The sequence below is a fragment of the Festucalex cinctus genome, chromosome 4 (genome assembly GCF_051991245.1).
Source record: "Festucalex cinctus isolate MCC-2025b chromosome 4, RoL_Fcin_1.0, whole genome shotgun sequence".
Classification (NCBI taxonomy): domain Eukaryota; kingdom Metazoa; phylum Chordata; class Actinopteri; order Syngnathiformes; family Syngnathidae; genus Festucalex; species Festucalex cinctus.
Window position 1 is genome coordinate 17,642,058 of NC_135414.1, and position 18,776 is coordinate 17,660,833.

At 40.6% G+C, this 18,776-nt stretch overlaps 1 protein-coding gene across 3 annotated transcripts in view; it reads left to right on the forward strand.

Moving 5' to 3' along the window:
• The window catches only part of lrp4 (low density lipoprotein receptor-related protein 4), a 90,791-nt gene that overhangs the window by 66,974 nt on the left and 5,041 nt on the right, over nt 1-18,776 (forward strand). Inside the window, exons 10-37 of one of the 3 annotated variants that reach the window (XM_077519404.1) lie at nt 972-1,106; nt 1,771-1,896; nt 2,219-2,449; nt 2,585-2,741; nt 3,237-3,454; nt 9,187-9,363; nt 9,606-9,731; nt 9,967-10,175; nt 10,405-10,486; nt 10,586-10,691; nt 10,777-10,978; nt 11,071-11,260; nt 12,374-12,505; nt 12,591-12,731; nt 12,825-12,911; nt 12,995-13,166; nt 13,324-13,486; nt 13,670-13,895; nt 14,693-14,996; nt 15,096-15,314; nt 15,708-15,842; nt 15,982-16,090; nt 16,407-16,599; nt 16,716-16,829; nt 16,912-17,023; nt 17,121-17,185; nt 17,851-17,938; nt 18,063-18,204. In XM_077519404.1, coding sequence (XP_077375530.1) covers nt 972-1,106; nt 1,771-1,896; nt 2,219-2,449; nt 2,585-2,741; nt 3,237-3,454; nt 9,187-9,363; nt 9,606-9,731; nt 9,967-10,175; nt 10,405-10,486; nt 10,586-10,691; nt 10,777-10,978; nt 11,071-11,260; nt 12,374-12,505; nt 12,591-12,731; nt 12,825-12,911; nt 12,995-13,166; nt 13,324-13,486; nt 13,670-13,895; nt 14,693-14,996; nt 15,096-15,314; nt 15,708-15,842; nt 15,982-16,090; nt 16,407-16,599; nt 16,716-16,829; nt 16,912-17,023; nt 17,121-17,185; nt 17,851-17,938; nt 18,063-18,204 — 4,361 coding nt within the window. The other 2 variants (XM_077519405.1, XM_077519406.1) reach the window with 2 other exon arrangements.

Consider the following 18,776-nt stretch of genomic DNA (forward strand, 5'->3'; position numbering starts at 1 on the left):
AAGTGTCTTTAAAAAAAAGGAAGAAGAGAGGCCAAAAATTACCATATATTCCATACTGTTTTGTTCGTCACAATGCTAAAGGAACAGTTCGGATTTTTTGACATGAATCTCTATTTCATCCTCACCTCCAGTGTACGCGATCATCACTGACTTACCCCTGACAACGTTCTGTGACACGAGTTCTGGTCCGGTGTTGGTCGAGAGGACAGTAGTCTGGCTAGTTGACTTGGGTCACGGAAATAAAGTGTTTATCTTCGAAAAACAATTAGTGTTCAAAAGAGTGATACATTTGCATGACTAAACTCCTTTCTGAAAAAAGTCAGACTCCATTACCGTCGGGCACTACTTTTCTGTTCATTCGTATCACTGTGCGGTGCCCTGTAGGTTAGTGCGCGTCTATCAGCTGCATGCGGGGCGCCGCGCAGTGATACGAACAAACAGAAAAGTAGTGCCCGGCGGTAATGGCATCTGACTTTTTTCAGAAAGGAGTATTGTGATGCAAATGTATCACTCTTTTGAACACTAATTGTTTTTAGAAGATAAACGCTTTATTTCCATGACCCAAGTCAACTTACCGGACTACAGTCCTCTCGACCAACACCGGACCAGAACTCGTGTCACAGAACACTGTCAGGGGTAAGTCAGTGATGATCGCACACACAGGAGGTGAGGATGAAATAGAGATTCATGTCAAAAAATCCAACTGTTCCTTTAAATGTTTTGCGTCTCCAGACAGATTTTATTTATTTTTTTATGTGGCCTGAAATGGCTCTTTTGACAGTAAAGGTTTCTGACCACTGTTATAGGCACTATTAAGTTCAAAAGTACCATCATAGCAGACTACAAAGAAGTACCATCCTCAAAAAACTGGGCATATCAACAATGAACACAAATACTTTTGGGACATTTGTACACACTGAGCACACTAAGTCAGTCTGCAATGTTTGTGATCCTTGAATGTTTCCATCCAGGTCCACGCTCCAGTGATGGCAACTGCAACCAGAATAACGGCGGTTGCTCCCAGAAGTGTCAGATGGTCCGAGGACTGGTCCAGTGCACCTGTCACACTGGATACCGACTGATGGATGACGGCAGATCCTGCCAGGGTATTTGTGTGTGTGTGCGCCTGTACGGATTTGACATTGTTGACACACCAATGACTGGTCAGTTTAGTTATGTTGTGTATCATTACACATTCCTGAAACCTGAGATATTACGTGTTGAGCAGCCAGATAAAAATAACTCGTGACTAATATCATGTGCTAGTCAAAATGATAGTATGCACCGTTAATGATTTAACAAGAAAAGAAAGTATGTCCCGAAACAGTATGGATAAGGAGTTATAAAAATAACTGTAAAGAATTGTAAAAATTGGGTTTAAGTTTTGATCATAAGGTATGAATCTGAATGTCTGCTGATGTAAACATAATAATGCTCATTTTAAATTGACAAAGTCAAAGTTTTTTAAAAACATTGATGATGAATGGCTTTTCATCATACTGAGGTATTTTTAATATTTTGTTTTCCGCATTTAGCTACATGAGCGGGGAATAATATTTAAAACACGTCAGCATGAAGCAGTTCCGAATTTTTGATAAAGCTCTACTGCATGAAATCAAATGTTAGGAATGAAACAATGTCGGACAATCCGTCTTTGACCACCTCACTCTTCTTTAGCATGACCCTTCTTGACCAGAAATTTTATTGTGACATCTCATAGGCCCACACCCTTTCTTTTCTTCCTTTTTTTGCCTCTATGGCATGTTCCAGATGTGGACGAGTGTGCTGAAGACGGTTACTGCAGCCAGGGTTGCACCAACGTAGAGGGTGGCTTCCAGTGCTGGTGCGTTCAGGGCTACGAGCTGCGGCCTGACAAGCGTAGCTGCAAGGCGCTGGGTAAAGATCCTCTTTACTCTAATGTTGACATGATACTGGCAAGATTTGGCCACAAGTTAAAAACCTAGTTACATATTGTGGATATTTTTTTTTCAGTAGTAGTTATACATTTGCTGGCTCCAGGGCTTGCAACAGATTCTGAAGTTCTGGAGTAGATTTACTGTAAATGTTGTGAGGATTGAGCTGGCAGAACAGCGTTAAACCCAAATCCTGACTGATTGTCAGTTATATAAAAAAATAATAATCAATGCTTTCTGCCAAAATATTTCCATTCCCATCTATATTTCCGTGTTCTTTTTTTGTTTGTTTTTGATTTCCATAGGTCCAGAGCCGGTACTGTTGTTTGCCAATCGAATCGATATCCGTCAGGTTCTGCCGCACCGCTCCGAGTACACGCTGCTGCTCAACAACCTTGAGAATGCCATCGCTCTCGACTTCCATCACAGCCAAGAGCTTGTGTTCTGGTCAGACGTGACCCTGGATCGCATCATGAAGGCCAACCTCAACGGGTCCAATGTGGAAGAGGTCGTCTCCACTGGCCTGGAGAGCCCAGGTGGGTACCGCCACTAACAAGACTCAACAACATCATTTGTCAAATATGTTCTGGCTGTCTTCCTCCAGTGTGTTTCTTTTTTTTTATCACTTTACCTGGTATATACATTCAAACAGACCATTTTCTCTCAAACAGGTGGGCTGGCCATTGATTGGATCCATGACAAATTGTACTGGACAGACTCTGGGACATCCCGCATTGAGGTGGCCAACCTGGATGGCACTCATCGCAAGGTGTTGCTGTGGCAGAACATGGAGAAGCCCCGGGCCATCGCGCTGCACCCTATAGAGGGGTAGGAGCTCTCTCTCACACACACACACACACACACACACACACACACACCCTCACACACACACACACACACACAGCAACTGATTCACAGCAGATGGTTTCACATGTGCACACTATCCTCTCTGGATGTGTCCCAGTTGTAGTGCGGTTCCAGAGCGGGGATTAAGGTTTGGCAGCACTGCAGTGCCCACAGGCAAGTGCCTGTGTGGATGGAGAAAAGATTTCAGACAAGAAGCAGTGGCTGAGACTCCCTCTCTGACTTTACTGTATGTCACAGGCAGGGAAAAGCATGCCAGATGAAGCCATCAGAAAAATGTCAAGCCAGAACTCTCAATCAGTTGTTAGGCAGTGATACAAACATCTGAAAGTCATCGACCGTCGACCCTGAGCAGTTTCATTTTTGTCTACAGAGATAGCATCTCCTCTAACAGTGGTTTAATTAAACAAGCCATCTAATGTGGCATTGATGTGTTTTTTTTTTTTTTTAATTCCTCAGTAAGATCTACTGGACCGACTGGGGCAACACGCCTCGCATCGAGTACGCCAATATGGATGGCTCGAACCGACGGGTCATTGCCGACACTCACTTGTTCTGGCCAAATGGCCTAACCATCGACTACGCTGGCCACCGCATGTACTGGGTGGACGCCAAGCACCATGTCATTGAAAGAGCCGACTTGGACGGAAGCAATCGGAAAGCTGTCATCAACCAAGGTAAACAAATCAAATAGTGTTCCCATATGCAATGGTTTTTAATACTTTCATTGTTGAAAAAAAAAAAAAAAAAGAATCAGCTATTATATTATTGCAGCTTAACTCATTTTCTCCCCAAAACGTATAAATACGTTCTATTTTCAAATTTTTTAAGTGTCCCAAAGACATATTTATATGTTTTTTTTGTTTTGTTTTGTTTTTTACATTTTTTTATGCTAGACACTTGGGCAATCACGGTCCTCGAGGGCCGCAGCCCTGCAGGTTTTGCAGGTTTCCCTCTTCCAACACAAGCTGTTTCCAATCAATGGGATTGTTATCAGTCTAATGCAGAGCTTGCTGATGAGCGGATCATATATCAGCTGTGTTGGAGAAGGGCAACATCCAAAACCTGCAGGGCTGCGGCCCTCGAGGACCGAGATTGCCCATCCCTTTGCGAGAGCATACAGGTTTTGATGCAGCCTCCGAACTGAAGAGAACGGTTGAAGCAATGGCAGTTATTACAAAAACAGCTAGCAGGTGGCAGCAGAGTATAAGAGATCAACCAGGGCCATGTTGAAAAAAAGCTCAATTACTCAAAATTCTAAATAGATTTCTGAATAATTATGAAAATTAGCTATATTCTAATGATAATTGCTGCAAAATGGAAACAGATAGAAATATACTTTTTTTTTTTTTCCTGATGAAAGAAGAGAGTCTAATCTTTTTCTTAGTAGGTTCCATGTTTTTATAGCAATAAAACAGAATATTCTGTGGGCCTTGCAAAATCAGTCAAAATCCAGTAAAACAGCTGGGTTTGCTTTTGTGAATATGGCTTGGAGTCAATGAGTTAAGTGCATAATACGTTTTCACACTTGTTAACATATGTTCAAAGGTGAATAACTGTTTGAGGGGAACAAAAAGGTATAATTTGAATATTGACACCTTTAAATAATCGCCTAAGTCATTTTCCCCCTAGATTTTTCAGGAAACAGAAATATTGAACCATTTGCATAATGAGGAGATGATATAGGCAAAAAAATATTTTTTTTGAAAAAAAAAAAAAAGACTTGTGAGCTTGACTTAATGTGCTGTTTAAAAGTAAAACAATACTTTAATAAACACTCCTTGATCAACATGATGAACATGATCCTTCAAGTTAAAAAAGGCTACTGAGGAACCTTAATCTGAAAAAAGGTGGTGACTTGGTGTAAGAACACACCACATCAGTCTGCTATCTGCCGCTTATTGCCGGTGGAACAGTCGCCTGCATGGCCTGATATGTTGGAACAATTTATGGACGATTTTAACTCTTTCGATTAAGCATGCGTTCGTGTATGCAAAGAACTTAGCAAATCATGGTGAATGTTAATGGCCTATTTTTTGTTTTTTTACAGTGTTGATAAGCACATGCTTGAACAATCAGAATGTGTATCCTTGAACTTGGAGTTTTTTTTTTTTTTTTTTAAAGCCATTATGCATAGTTGCATACACACGCATATACACTCACACTTTATTATACAACATTAGATAGACCATGTCATCAGCACAATATTTCAATGAAAAGAAATATGAAATACAAAACACATACCTCAATTTGTTGGTGACTAAATTAGAGATCCGGCAACAACAGATTAAAGGAAGCAGAATATTGATTCCATGTTCACATGTCAGATTTTGAATTCCGTACTGTGCAATGAAAGAGGTGTGATGCCAGACACTTGTGCTTCTTTGCTACTTAAGTGGGGGCGGAAGTTAAATGAAGGCAAAGACACCTGAATGTGCATGTGTGGTCAAGCACTAAATCTTATTGGAACAAATATCAACCAGCAAAAAAAAAAAAAATGGTTGTGATCATCCAGTAATTGTTTGCAATCTTATTTTAATTTGTGCCACTGACAGGCCGAAGATGCATTTATAAATACAGTAATTGAAATTCATTTTTTCTTTTTAATCTTCAATTTTGATCAGACTTAAAGCACATCAATCAAGATTGTTCAAGTGTGTACTGTGAGGGGGTCAGCCTTTGTGTATGCGTGCACGCGCCATTGTGCGTGTGAGCACTCCTTAATGATGTGTGCTCTGAGGATAAAAGGCTGTAATTGGCCCTGTCCGTTCTCCAGGGCCTCTGTTTGCTCAGACAACACACAGGACAAATGGGACGTGCGTGTGCGTGTCGGCTCATTTCGACTGGCCAGGCTGCAGTGCCAAGGAATGTTAATGAGCATCTCCGTACACCTATAGTTGTGTTACATGTGTGTGTGCTTTTAGCTGGATGTGCGCCAAGTTCCTGGAGCCGTACAGTGGGCGTGTGTGGCGGTTTAATCTTTTACCAGCCTACCTGTGGACCCCTCAGGTGTGGGCAAAGACAAGATGAGGGTTCTGTGGGGGTGTGTCAACTTGATCTCGCCTAAAGATATTCTGACTGCCTCTTTTACGATGAGTCGTCTCCTCCATGTGACACAATCTGTCCTCAGGGGAAGTAGACAATAGAGCAAGAGTACAGTGAGCCCTTGACGAAAGGTCTTTGCAAAAAATATACCGTACTTACCGGTAATCTTTTCAGTCTTACTGAAGCCTTTGTGCTTTTACTGATCCTATGCTAACTTGACACTACAATAAGTACATCTGCTCAATCTATCAATCTAAGCCCATTAAAAGTGTTGCATCAAAATGTATACACTGAAATGATCACGCTCAGTTTTGTTTGATAATGTCAGAGGTACAATATTAATTAGCAATGCGAGTATTATTATTATTATTATTATTATTATTAGGGCCCAAGCAGCGACCACTGCAAGGTCCCTATTTCTGGATGATTTCTTCTTCTTCTACTTCTACTTCTTCTACTTCTACTTCTACTTCTACTTCTACTTCTTCTACTTCTACTTCTACTTCTACTTCTTCTACTTCTACTTCTACTTCTTCTACTTCTACTTCTACTTCTACTTCTACTTCTACTTCTTCTACTTCTTCTACTTCTACTTCTACTTCTACTTCTACTTCTTCTAATTCTACTTCTTCTAATTCTACTTCTTCTACTTCTACTTCTACTTCTTCTAATTCTACTTCTTCTAATTCTACTTCTACTTCTAATTCTACTTCTAATTCTACTTCTACTTCTAATTCTACTTCTACTTCTTCTTCTACTTCTTCTTCTACTTCTAATTCTACTTCTTCTACTTCTAATTCTACTTCTTCTACTTCTTCTACTTCTAATTCTACTTCTTCTACTTCTAATTCTACTTCTTCTACTTCTAATTCTACTTCTTCTTCTACTTCTAATTCTACAACTACTGTTACTTCTACTACTTCTACTACTACTACTACTACTACTACTCCTACTACTCCTACTTCTTCTTCTTCTACCACTTCTTCTTCTTCTTCTTCTACTACTACTTAAGATCCTATAAAGGAATTTAAAAAAGAAAAAAAAACAACAAAGAAATACTCACCCAACTTTACACACCTTAACCTGTTGTCGTGGCGATGCACAGTTTGCAGGGAAAAATTATGCTGTTTTTGAAAAATTTTGATTTTTTTTTTTTGTCAACTGTTTATGGAATTGGTAGCAAAAGGGAAGAAGCTATTGGAACGTCTGCGGGCTTTAGTGTGCATATTTCGATAGTGCTTACCTGAGGAAAAGAGCTGGAGGAAGTGGTGACCCAGATTTGGAGGGTCTGAGAGAGTTGTGCCTGCTCTTGTCTTGGTTCTTGCAGCATGTCCCCAAGAGTGGGGGTATATACCTTGTATTAGAGTTGGAGCTTATCCCAGTTGACTTTGGATGAGAGATAGGGTTACATTTTTGGCTGGTTACCAACCACAGGACACATAGAGACAGCCATTCACAATCACATTCTCATCTATTGTTTTTTTTTTTTTTTTTCCAAGAGCCCAGATTCAGACTCCATACTCCAAAATGTGTGGCAGCCGTGCCAACCACTCCGCCACCATGCTGCTCAATTGATTTAATGTATGATCATCAATGCACTGTGGTTGTTTCAGAAAATACTGTAATTTATGCTGTCCAACCATTGCGCGCCATGAACTGCAGTCAAGACCACACACAAAAGTTTGCTTTGTAATCCCTTCCGCTATGATCCAAGCAGATTTATGTCCATCTGGAAGCAATGCTTGCTACTATCAGTGCTCAGTGGAGAGTGTGACAGATTCGCTCGTGGTGTGAGAGCAGTGAGAGGTGCCACATGTAGGTTAAAGGGGACATTACTGTGAAGGCTTGATGCGGCGCTTGATGCCCCGTCGGCTCGCAGCTGCTCGTCCAGCTGTCCCGGAAAGAACAAGAGCAGAGGGGACGAGAAGTATGTGTTGATGACATGGGAGAAGGTGACCAAGACAAAACGAGTTGCCTCTTTGGCTTTCCCTCATTCCGTGGAGGGAAGAGGGTGCATTATTTGGCGCCCTCATGTTATTAAGATAAGATCAGAAAAAATACAGGCAGCCACACACCTGGACCTGACTCAGTTGTGAGCATCAAAAGAAGTTTTTTTTTTTTTCCTTATTTCTTCATGTCGACGCTGTTCATGCCTAAAATGAGATTTACTACACTCAACATGCCAAAATATCAGAAAATGTTCACTTTGCACACTATCTGAACATTCACTTTGACATACTGTATATCCTTTAAGCCTAAAGCAGGAACAGGGGCCACAATTTTTCATCAGTGCTACAGGGGGGGCACATTGGAATACTCACTTCCTAACCATATATATGATAAATATGCTATTTTAGATGTGAACGAAGTACGGGCAAAATATGTGCTGTTAATATAATACCCTTTTTCGTCATGCATTTCTCAAAAAAGAGCCAGCCTTCAACAACAAAAGGTTTGAAGAATTAAAAAAAAAAAAAAAAAATCCCCAGTGCAAAGGGCTCTCATGCATAGAAAAAAAAAAAACATTCAAGGGCGGCAAAAAACTGATGAACAGCAAACCAACATTAAGTGAAAGAACTTATTTTGTGCTTCCCATCCCCGAGAAAATCAACATACTGAAAGTGTATTATTGAAATACTATGTTTGTACTGCATTTCATTTCAAATCTGCCAAAAATTGTTAGGCCTACTCACAATGCAGTATAGGGAACTAAGAGCAGTATAATACCTGGCGTAAGTGCAACTAAGCCATGTCTGCCATCTAGTGGTGAATGGTGACATTACAACTTAAAACTACAGTTAACCAATACATACTCACGGTTCAGCACCCACATGTTCACCTATTCTCAGATTTAGTTTTATAGATTTTAGTTGATTTAATTATTTATGTATGTATTTATTATTTTGTGTTTTTTCCGGTTATTCCAGGATTTCTTTCCCCATTTCTGCCACCATTTTTCTGTAGAAAACGTATTGAATCTTCATCACTGTTTTTTGAAGGTTTTTTTTTTTTGTAAAATATTTTTAAAAACTTATTATTATTATTATTATTAGTAGTAGTATTAGTATTATTATTATTATTATATATTTTTTATTTTCATTTTATTTTTTAAATGAGCCCGCAAGTGGGCCTGCAGTTGCCCATCCCTGGTCTAGAGTTTAAGGAATTTACAAGTGCCAGTTTTTGATCCTGTCAGGACCAGAAATGCATTGACGTTGTCGCTCTGGCAACAACTTCTGATTGAGTAAAATATCAGCAAACTGCAGTCCTTTGATTTTGACTGTTTTATTAAAGTGACTGCTGCCCGTGTTGAACGTTGTCATTAAGGTCTGAGCTTTTCTGAGTATTCTGTCTTCCTCTTTAGGCCTGCCTCATCCATTTGCCATCACTGTGTTTGAGGACAGCCTTTACTGGACTGACTGGCACACCAAGAGCATTAACAGTGCCAATAAATTTACTGGCAAGAACCAAGAGATTATCCGCAACAAACTGCACTTCCCCATGGATATCCACACCTTGCACCCACAGAGACAACCTGAAGGTCAGGACACAACTGCTGGATGTTGGATACTAGATTTAACTTTGTTCATTATTGTTGCCTCAGTCATCTTCGATTATGAACTAGTGTCTCTATTTGTGGGGCTAATTCCTCTAAGTTAGCAACTTTTGCTTGATATACACAGTAATATTAATGTGTGAAATATGTTCGTATTTGATTTAGAATATAGCATGCATTAAGCAAATATTTACTTTTGGACTGTTTAACGTTTGATTCCCCTGTAGGAGGCAAGAACCGCTGCGGTGCCAACAATGGAGGTTGCAGCCACCTGTGTCTCCCTGGCAACAAGACATACACCTGTGCTTGTCCAACTGGATTTAAGAAGGTGGACCACAACAACTGCGCTAACAGTGAGTTTTTCACTTCTCTTTGTCTTCTAATTAAATGGATAACAAAGAGATTGTGTATTATGTATGTATTGACGTAGTTGAACCAGATTCCAAGTATTGTTGTACAGTAAATACGGTGATTTATGAGTTGTGTACATTTCCTGTGTGTCAGTGTGGTGTGTTTTTTTTTTTTTTTTAATTGTTCACCCATTGTTAAAAATAGAAGACTGACAGAAGACCTTTGGTCTTTAATCAGGTCTTGACAAGTTCCTGCTTTTTGCCCGAAGGACGGACATCCGACGAATCAGCTTCGACACAGAGGATATGTCAGATGATGTCATCCCTCTGGCTGATGTGCGCAACGCTGTGGCACTGGACTGGGATGCCAGAGACGGCTACATCTACTGGACCGACGTCACCACCGACTCCATCAACAGAGCCCTGTGGAATGGCAGCAAGCAGGAAGTAAGCGGGAGTCCGTCTAAATAGATGGATGACATTCTGCATGTTTCATTCAGTGCCAGGAAGAAGTTGCCTGGTGCAATACTGCCACCTAGAGATGGAGAAGTGCCGTGATGAAAACCGCTGAAGAATACAGATAGCTCCATAACTAAAAAATGTTACAACCAGAAATAACAAAACAAACTAAAATGAAGGACAGAGATTCAAAGTGTGGTTGATTTTGTTCTTGCAGGTGGTGGTGGACACCAGTCTGGAGAGTCCAGCAGGTTTGGCGATTGACTGGATGACCAACAAACTCTACTGGACTGATGCTGGTAACCAACCTGATTCTAAAACTTAAGCATATTCATTTTACACTATGAATGTTTAAATATGTGCTTTATCTACTGTGTCTTTTTTTTGTTTAAATCCAGGTACAGATCGTATTGAAGTTTCTAATGCAGATGGGAGCATGCGGACTGTACTCATATGGGAGAACCTTGACCGACCCAGGGACATAGTTGTCGACCCTATTGGAGGGTGAGATGGTTAAAAAGAAATAATATTCATAATCATAATACTTTTTGTTCCAAGAGTTTCTCAAATATTCATCTTTTCTCCATAGTTTCATGTACTGGACCGACTGGGGTGCCAACCCAAAGATTGAGCGTGCAGGGATGGACTCTTCGAGCCGCATCGTCATCATCTCGTCCAACTTGACATGGCCCAACGGACTTGCCATTGACTACGAGACTAAACGCCTTTACTGGGCGGATGCTGGCATGAAGACAATTGAATATGGCAACTTTGATGGTTCTGACCGACAGGTAAGAGACGATTTTATTTCCACAGAAGTTGAAATTACTTGTAAATGACTTGCATTGTTTAACTATTAATCTTTCACACCCATCTTGTCCAGGTTCTGATTGGCAGTCAGCTGCCTCACCCCTTTGGTCTCACTGTACATGAAGACATGCTGTACTGGACAGACTGGCAGTCCAAGAGCATCCAGAGTGCTAACAAGCTCACCGGCTTGGGACGGCGCACACTTGCAGAAAACCTGGAGAACCTCATGGATATTCACATGTTCCAGAGACATCGGGAAACAGGTGTGTGTCTGTTTGTTTGTATGTGCGCCGATGCAAATGTTCACATGTCCAATCAGAGCATTTCAGATTGGTGCGTTTTTGACACATTTGAAATGGGACAGGAAGTAAGTAAGCTTATAATTAGCTTGCAAAAAGTGTATTCAATATTTTCTTGTCAGCCACTGATTGAAACAACTTCTTTCATGTCCATGTCACCGTCAGTCATCGCTTGCTCGTTGAAAAATGTTGTCAAATCTGTTCTAAATTTAGAGTGCAGATAATTTATTTTATGCAAAAACTGTCAGGCTGTCAAGCAACAAACTTATCTGAAAAAAATAGATTTCTTTTTTTTCTTTTCACATGATATTATGTCAGCCCTGGACTAAAGTCAGCTCTTTTCTACTGTATGTTCGTTGTACATTTTGTCTAGCAGGGATGGAAGTTAGGACCCATTTATTCAGTAGCTGTGATGATCATGACATATCAGATTCAATGCCAAATTAATAAACATGCCTTTTTCTTATCTTCATCTTTTTTCGTAAATGCATTATTATTTATTATTATTATTATTATTATTATTAGTAGTAGTAGTAGTAGTAGTAGTAGTAGTAGTATTAGTATTATTATTATCACTAATATTATTATTATTATTATTATTATTATTATTGTATTTATTATAATATTTATATTATATTATTGGTTTCTTTTTGTTTCTTTATTTTCTTCTGTTGTGTTATAATAGATGGCAGAGTAGAGAAATAATCTTGTCATACATTTTAGTTCTAATGTGCATTAAGACACATTGTCCTCCATGTTGTTTGGTTATTTGGTTGGCAAACAGATATGGGTATGTACTAAATGTTCTGTTGAGCACTTAACAAAAGAGAATAATAAAAACTCATATAGCCTAATTTAGCTAATTCCAGGTCAACTGAAGATTTATCAGTGTCTGAAACGGTAGAACCTATAATCTTAATATTCATCTAATATGACATATTCGACTACAAGTTTTGCTGTTTTATCAACAAGCTTCTTTTTTCTTTTTTTTTGCTACCCAAAAACAAGCACCAACCTTCTTATTAATTTGTCTCAAAGATAACCTAGTGGTGTCTGATTTTGTGTTTCTGCACTTAGTACACAACCCATGTGCAGTGAATAATGGCGGCTGCAGTCACCTCTGTCTCCTGGCTCCTGCTCCCAAAGCCTACAGCTGTTCTTGTCCCACTGGCATCAACCTTCAAGCAGATGGAAAGACCTGCACGCCTGGTATGAAAATAATTATACACACCACCCACTTAGCTGTGAGTTGTTGCAATATTTGAAAGAAAACAATCGCATTATTTTTGTACAGGGATGAGCAGCTTCCTGATCTTTGCGCGGAGGACGGACATTAGAATGGTGTCTTTGGACATTCCTTACTTCGCTGATGTGGTTCTTGCTGTCAACAGTTCCATGAAAAACACGATTGCTATTGGAGTCGACCCGCAAGACGGTTTGTGTGCCCTGTTGAAGAAGTAAAATGTCGTGAGCTCAAGTTTTAGACAAGTAGGTGATCAATTTTGACATCATGTTGCATCTTCTGCAGGGAAAGTGTACTGGTCAGACAGTACTCTCAAAAGAATCAGCAGGGCCAATATCAATGGATCTGCTGATGAAGGCATCATTTCTACAGGTGAGGAGGAAGGATGTTCGTAATTTGTTTTAAATTCCAGCAAGCTTAAGTGTGACTAGATCTGCCTACTTGTCTGTCTGCAGGACTGATGACAACTGATGGTCTGGCAGTGGATGCAGTAGGCCGAAAGCTTTACTGGACTGATACCGGCACCAACCGGATAGAAGTTGCTAATCTGGATGGCTCCATGAGAAAAGTTCTGGTGTGGCAAAACCTGGACAGCCCTCGCGCAATTGCCCTTTACCATGAGATGGGGTAAAGATGACATTGTTTTCAGTTAGATCATATTTTGGGGGATAAATATGCTATGTTGACGTGACATGGAAATATCACAGTGTATTTTAGGACTCTAACCTTGTTTTAGTTTTCTGTCTTTACGTTAATACTTAACCTGTCTGTGGATCTCTTCCAGTTATATGTACTGGTCAGACTGGGGCGAACATGCTAAGCTGGAGCGCTCAGCAATGGACGGGTCTGATCGAGTGATCCTCATCAATAACAACCTGGGATGGCCCAATGGTCTTGCCATTGACATGGCTAGCTCACAGTTATTATGGGCTGATGCTCATACTGAGGTGAGTATATTAATTAGCAGCAAAATCCAATTCACAAGATGTCTATATCTAGTTAGAAATTAATAATGGCTTAACCAAGCCAGTTTGCTTAGCATTTAAAAATAGTTCCAAAATATGACTACATGGATTTTAAGTAAATTATTTTAACTGAAAGAATCTTAGCAAACTTCTTACCTTCCGTAGCGCATCGAGGCTGCCGATCTGAATGGCCAAAACCGCCACACCCTTGTGACGCCAGTCCAGCACCCGTACGGTTTAACCCTCTTAGGGCCTCACATCTATTGGACTGACTGGCAGAGCCGCAGCATCCAGCGAGCAGACAAGAATTCTGGCGACAACACTATTACTGTTCGTGCCAATCTGCCGGGCCTGATGGACATTCAGGCTGTGGACAGACAAAGGGCACTAGGTGAGACTTCAGCTTTTTTGAGACACCTGGCATTTATACTTAGCTTTTGTATATGTGAATATACAAAAAAATGTCTTACGGGATTTTTTTTTAAACAAGATTTTGAGTGTGTCGGAACGTTTTTTATCATTCATCCATAACATTGTTGAGGTAAAAGGTCACTTGTGTTGGTGAGATATCCTGGTTTACAATCTTTTTTTCAAGTCGTGAAAAATTTAATGTTGGTGCATTATGCTTATACAATTACTATGCTTATGCAGGTCATGGGGTCATTGTGTTATGGATTTATGCTTATGCAGTTACTATGTATTTTATTTTGATGATGATGATAATGTTAGATGATGATGCGATAGCCACTCAGTTTGTTGAGTTTTATACTTTATGATGAAAATGTTGTCAGTTGCTATGCTATTACTTAGCTTAGTCACTCTTATTTTGTCATAGGTTTTATTATGTCATGTAGAATTGTGCATTGCTCTAACAAGAGTTTCTGAGTGACACAGGTATATTATTTTATGCAGTTATTATGTCATCTATGATGGCAACGTTGGACAATGATGACGCTCATCGTTTTTTCTTAATCACCCTCATGATGAGAATGTTGTCAGTTGCTATGCTATTAATCACTGTTATTTTTCCTAATCGTCACTTTTTATTTAATCAGCTTTATTCTGTTAGAATTGTGCATTGCCCTAGCAAGAGCTTCTGAGTGACACGTGTATCTTGTGCTTATGCAGTTAATATGCATTTCCCACTCATTAATATCATTTCCTCCCTCCCTCCCTTGTCCTCCTCAGGATACAATAAGTGTGGCAGGAAGAACGGTGGCTGCACTCACTTGTGCCTGCCTCGTCCCAATGGTACTTCCTGTGCTTGTCCCACCGGCATCCTGCTCAAGGGAGACGGCAGGTCATGTGACGACTCCCCCGAAACCTTCCTTGTCTTCTCCAACCGCGTCAGTGTGCGGAGAATCTCTTTGGACACGAATGATCACACAGACGTGCATGTCCCTGTGCCTGAGCTGCACAATGTCATTTCACTAGACTATGACAGTGTCGATGGAAAACTGTACTACACTGATGTCACCTTGGATGTGATAAGGTACGAGCCCAAAATTACGTTTTGTTTTTGTTTTTTTGTTTTTTTTGTAATACATGACTATATTGTATATATGTTATATTATTTTACTTGTGGTTTTAGGCGTTCAAATCTTGATGGCAGTGGCATGGAAACCGTAATCAGCCAGGGCCTAAAAACCACAGATGGGCTGGCAGTGGACTGGGTGGCCAGAAACATGTACTGGACCGACACCGGACGAAACACCATTGAGGTGGCGCGTATTGACGGAACCAGTCGCAAAGTCCTTGTCAACAACAGTTTGGATGAACCCAGAGCCATTGCAGTCTTCCCAAGCAAAGGGTGAGCAAGGACTGAAGTGAAATGCAAGGCCTAAATTCTATTTAACACACTAAGAATCCATCCAAATAAAATCTGAGACTGGTGGTTCTTAATCTTGTTGGAGGTACTGAACCCCACCTGTGTGGATTCACCGAACTCTTATTTATGAAAAATACAATGCTAGATAGCTAGTTGTGCTGGGTCAGAATTGCTCAACTTGGCATTGGACTCCCCATCACTCATCATGTTTTTTTAATCTAGAACCCAGGAGCAACAGATACAATCAAAACATTGAACCCAGGTTAAGAACCCAACTGTCTTAGACTCTTTCTGACAGCAGATATGTAAACAAAGAACATCCAATGTCTGCTCTTGTTTTGCTTCTCACCTCAGCAGTCTCACTTTTCTGTGCAGGTTCCTATTTTGGACCGATTGGGGTCACATCGCAAAGATCGAGCGATCTCACCTGGATGGCACCGACCGCAAAGTTCTAATTAATACTGACCTGGGCTGGCCCAATGGACTCACATTAGACTACGACACACGGAGGTCAGAGACTACCTGTGTTATCAGAAAATGCTACTTTTATAACTGAAATGTCAGGAGAAACTCCTAATTTGTTTACCTAGAACAATTCCAATGTTAAAAAAAAAAAAGTTCCTTCATGAATCTGTGATGTTTCCTGCAGGATCTTTTGGGTCGATGCCCACTTGGACAGGATTGAGAGTTCTGACCTGAATGGGAAATTGCGCCAGATCCTCGTTAGCCCAGTGTCCCACCCTTTCGCCCTAACACAGGTACCCCCACCCGCAACCTCTCTGCCCCCCCCGGCTAGCAATCACTGGACTGACCCTTCCTCATGGCTGCCTCCGTCACTCACCTGCTCTGTCACGTTTCAGCTCACCGTGTAACTCTGGTCACTGGTCATCTGCTCGTCCTCCAGTTCATACTTGGCTCATTTGACTTGACCATTTCTTCTTCTTCTTCCCTTCCACTCTGACCCTCATTTTTCTCCCTCCTTCTTCTTCCTACCCCCCTCCCTTTATTCCTCCCATTCCCCCTCTCCTTGTCTGTGTTTTCCTTTCCTCTCTTCTTCTGCCTTCGTTTCCCCAGTTGAAGCCGGTGTCCTCCCCTCTAACCCCTTTCTCCCGACTCTCGCAGCAAGACCGTTGGATCTATTGGACGGATTGGCAGACTAAGTCCATCCAGCGGGTGGACAAACACACTGGCCGTAACAAGGAAACTGTGCTGGCCAATGTTGAGGGTCTCATGGACATTATAGTGGTATCACCTAACAGGCAGACAGGTAAGCGATGCGTTTGTTTGTAGAAGTGCCAAAACAGCAGAGGTATACCATGTTTTGTCTCTATTTGTCCCAAAAAGGGATGCTTAGTGCTTGTTTAAAACATCCTCTTCCGCCAGGTACCAACCTCTGTGGGGTGAACAATGGAGGCTGCACTCACCTGTGCTTCGCCAAGACCAACAGTTTTGTCTGTGCGTGCCCAGACGAGCCTGACGGACGACCGTGCTCCACCAGTGAGTGGCTGATGAGTCCACCGTGCTTCGTCAGTTACTTTGTGGGCAATGGTTTGACTAACAAGTGCACACTCTTTATCAGTTGCAGGCTACGTCCCCACTTCTCCCAGCAGAGAAAGCAGCAGCACCCCCGTCCCTAACAAGATCCCCAAAACCCCAACAGAAACCTCCCAAGTGGGACCCTCAGTGGTCAAGTATGTCATCGTTTGACTTTATTACATCAAATGGGATTATAAATACACAAAATGCCTTGTTTGGTTACTCAAGCTGTATTTATAATTTTGTTCACAGCTGCACTGACAAGAACCTGAATTTGGAAGGGTGCTTACAGAGTAATGTGGTCACTGCGCCCCATGGTCAGTATTCAGTATTTATATATTAGGGGTGTCAAAATTAGTGCATTAATTTTGAGTTAAATAAAAGTCTGCCACTCATTTTTTGAACACATAATTAATGACTTACCGTTCCCTGACTTGGAAACTCTTTATTGTGGGGGGTAATAAATGTAGTAATAATAATGCATATATTTGTGGAGACTGGGGCCAAGTTGTATTTTACAATTTTAAAAATGTGCAGAATTTCACAAGTGATTTCATGTTAAAGATTAGATAGCTCTTAATATGAAAAAAACAATGCACCGAGCGTCTTACAAATGCAAATATGCCATCTAGTGGCAGAAAAATGACCTCAACACAAATCAATATAACACTTGTTTTTTTAAAGTACAGTACATCTTTTTAATTTTAACTCAATTCCATGATTAGGAAATCACGGTATCAATGACTAAAGCATGCAGCCATATTTCTATTGAACATTTTTTCCATCTTTTATATTAACAAGAGTATTTTATTTAAACATTTAGAACATATCTAAAATTTGCAGTTAATTGTAAGTTAACTATTGAAATCATGTGAATAATTGCGATTAAAAATTTTAATCGCCTGACACCCCTTTTATATATTGTTTGTAGACAAGTCTAGCATGTGCAACACAACCTGTTAACATTTGCTTCATGTTACAGGGGAAGGGCTTCATATCAGCTATGTGATTGGTGGAGTTTTGACCATACTGGCTATTCTGATTCTCATTGTTGCGCTGATTATTTACAGGTGAGTCCCCCATTGGACAACACTTTTACATACTGTATAAAGTCTTACCCTGAATGTAATAACTGCATCATTTTTAATACACAACGTCCATTTAAGATCTGATTGTTCTATATTTGACCAACAGACACAAAAAGTCAAAGTTCGCTGACCCAGGAGTTAGCAACCTGACCTACAGCAACCCTTCGTACCGGACTTCCACGCAAGAGGTCAAGCTTGAGGCCTCACAGAAGCCTCCAATATATAATCAACTTCGATACAAGAAAGAGGTAATAAAATCACATTGGCCGAGTGGACTTGAGGTTTTTCTCCATTATATTGTTGATCACTTCAATCAATATTAACATTGAATTAAATCTCGAAAAAGTACACACGCATTCATCTTTTGCTGCCTCTCTTGTACTCCCTGCAGCGCTCTCATCCCTACAACTCCCTCTCCCCATTTATCTTTTGAACCCTAAAGTGCTGTGGAGAGGTAGTTACACCGCATGAAGGAAGTGTATCTTTTCCACAGATGTTGATTCTAGACAGTCAGATTGCTGTGTCAGGATTTTTCTTGGGCATGTTTGTCTGTAGTTCTTTGACATGTTTGATACAGTAAGTGTGACTAACAAAGTTGTTTGAGGTGGCTGTACAATCCCTAACTTTTAATGAGATTGAGCAGTGATCCTTTTGGTAGTTGGACAATGTATCAGGTTCACATCCATTGTGAACAATGTCACCACCCCCAAAACCCACTGATTTCATCATCTATTTCCATATATGTGTTACGTTTCTACAGTGTCTCTAGAATTAGCAATATTTGCTGAAGTTGACATCTCGGGCAGGAGGAAAACGCAAC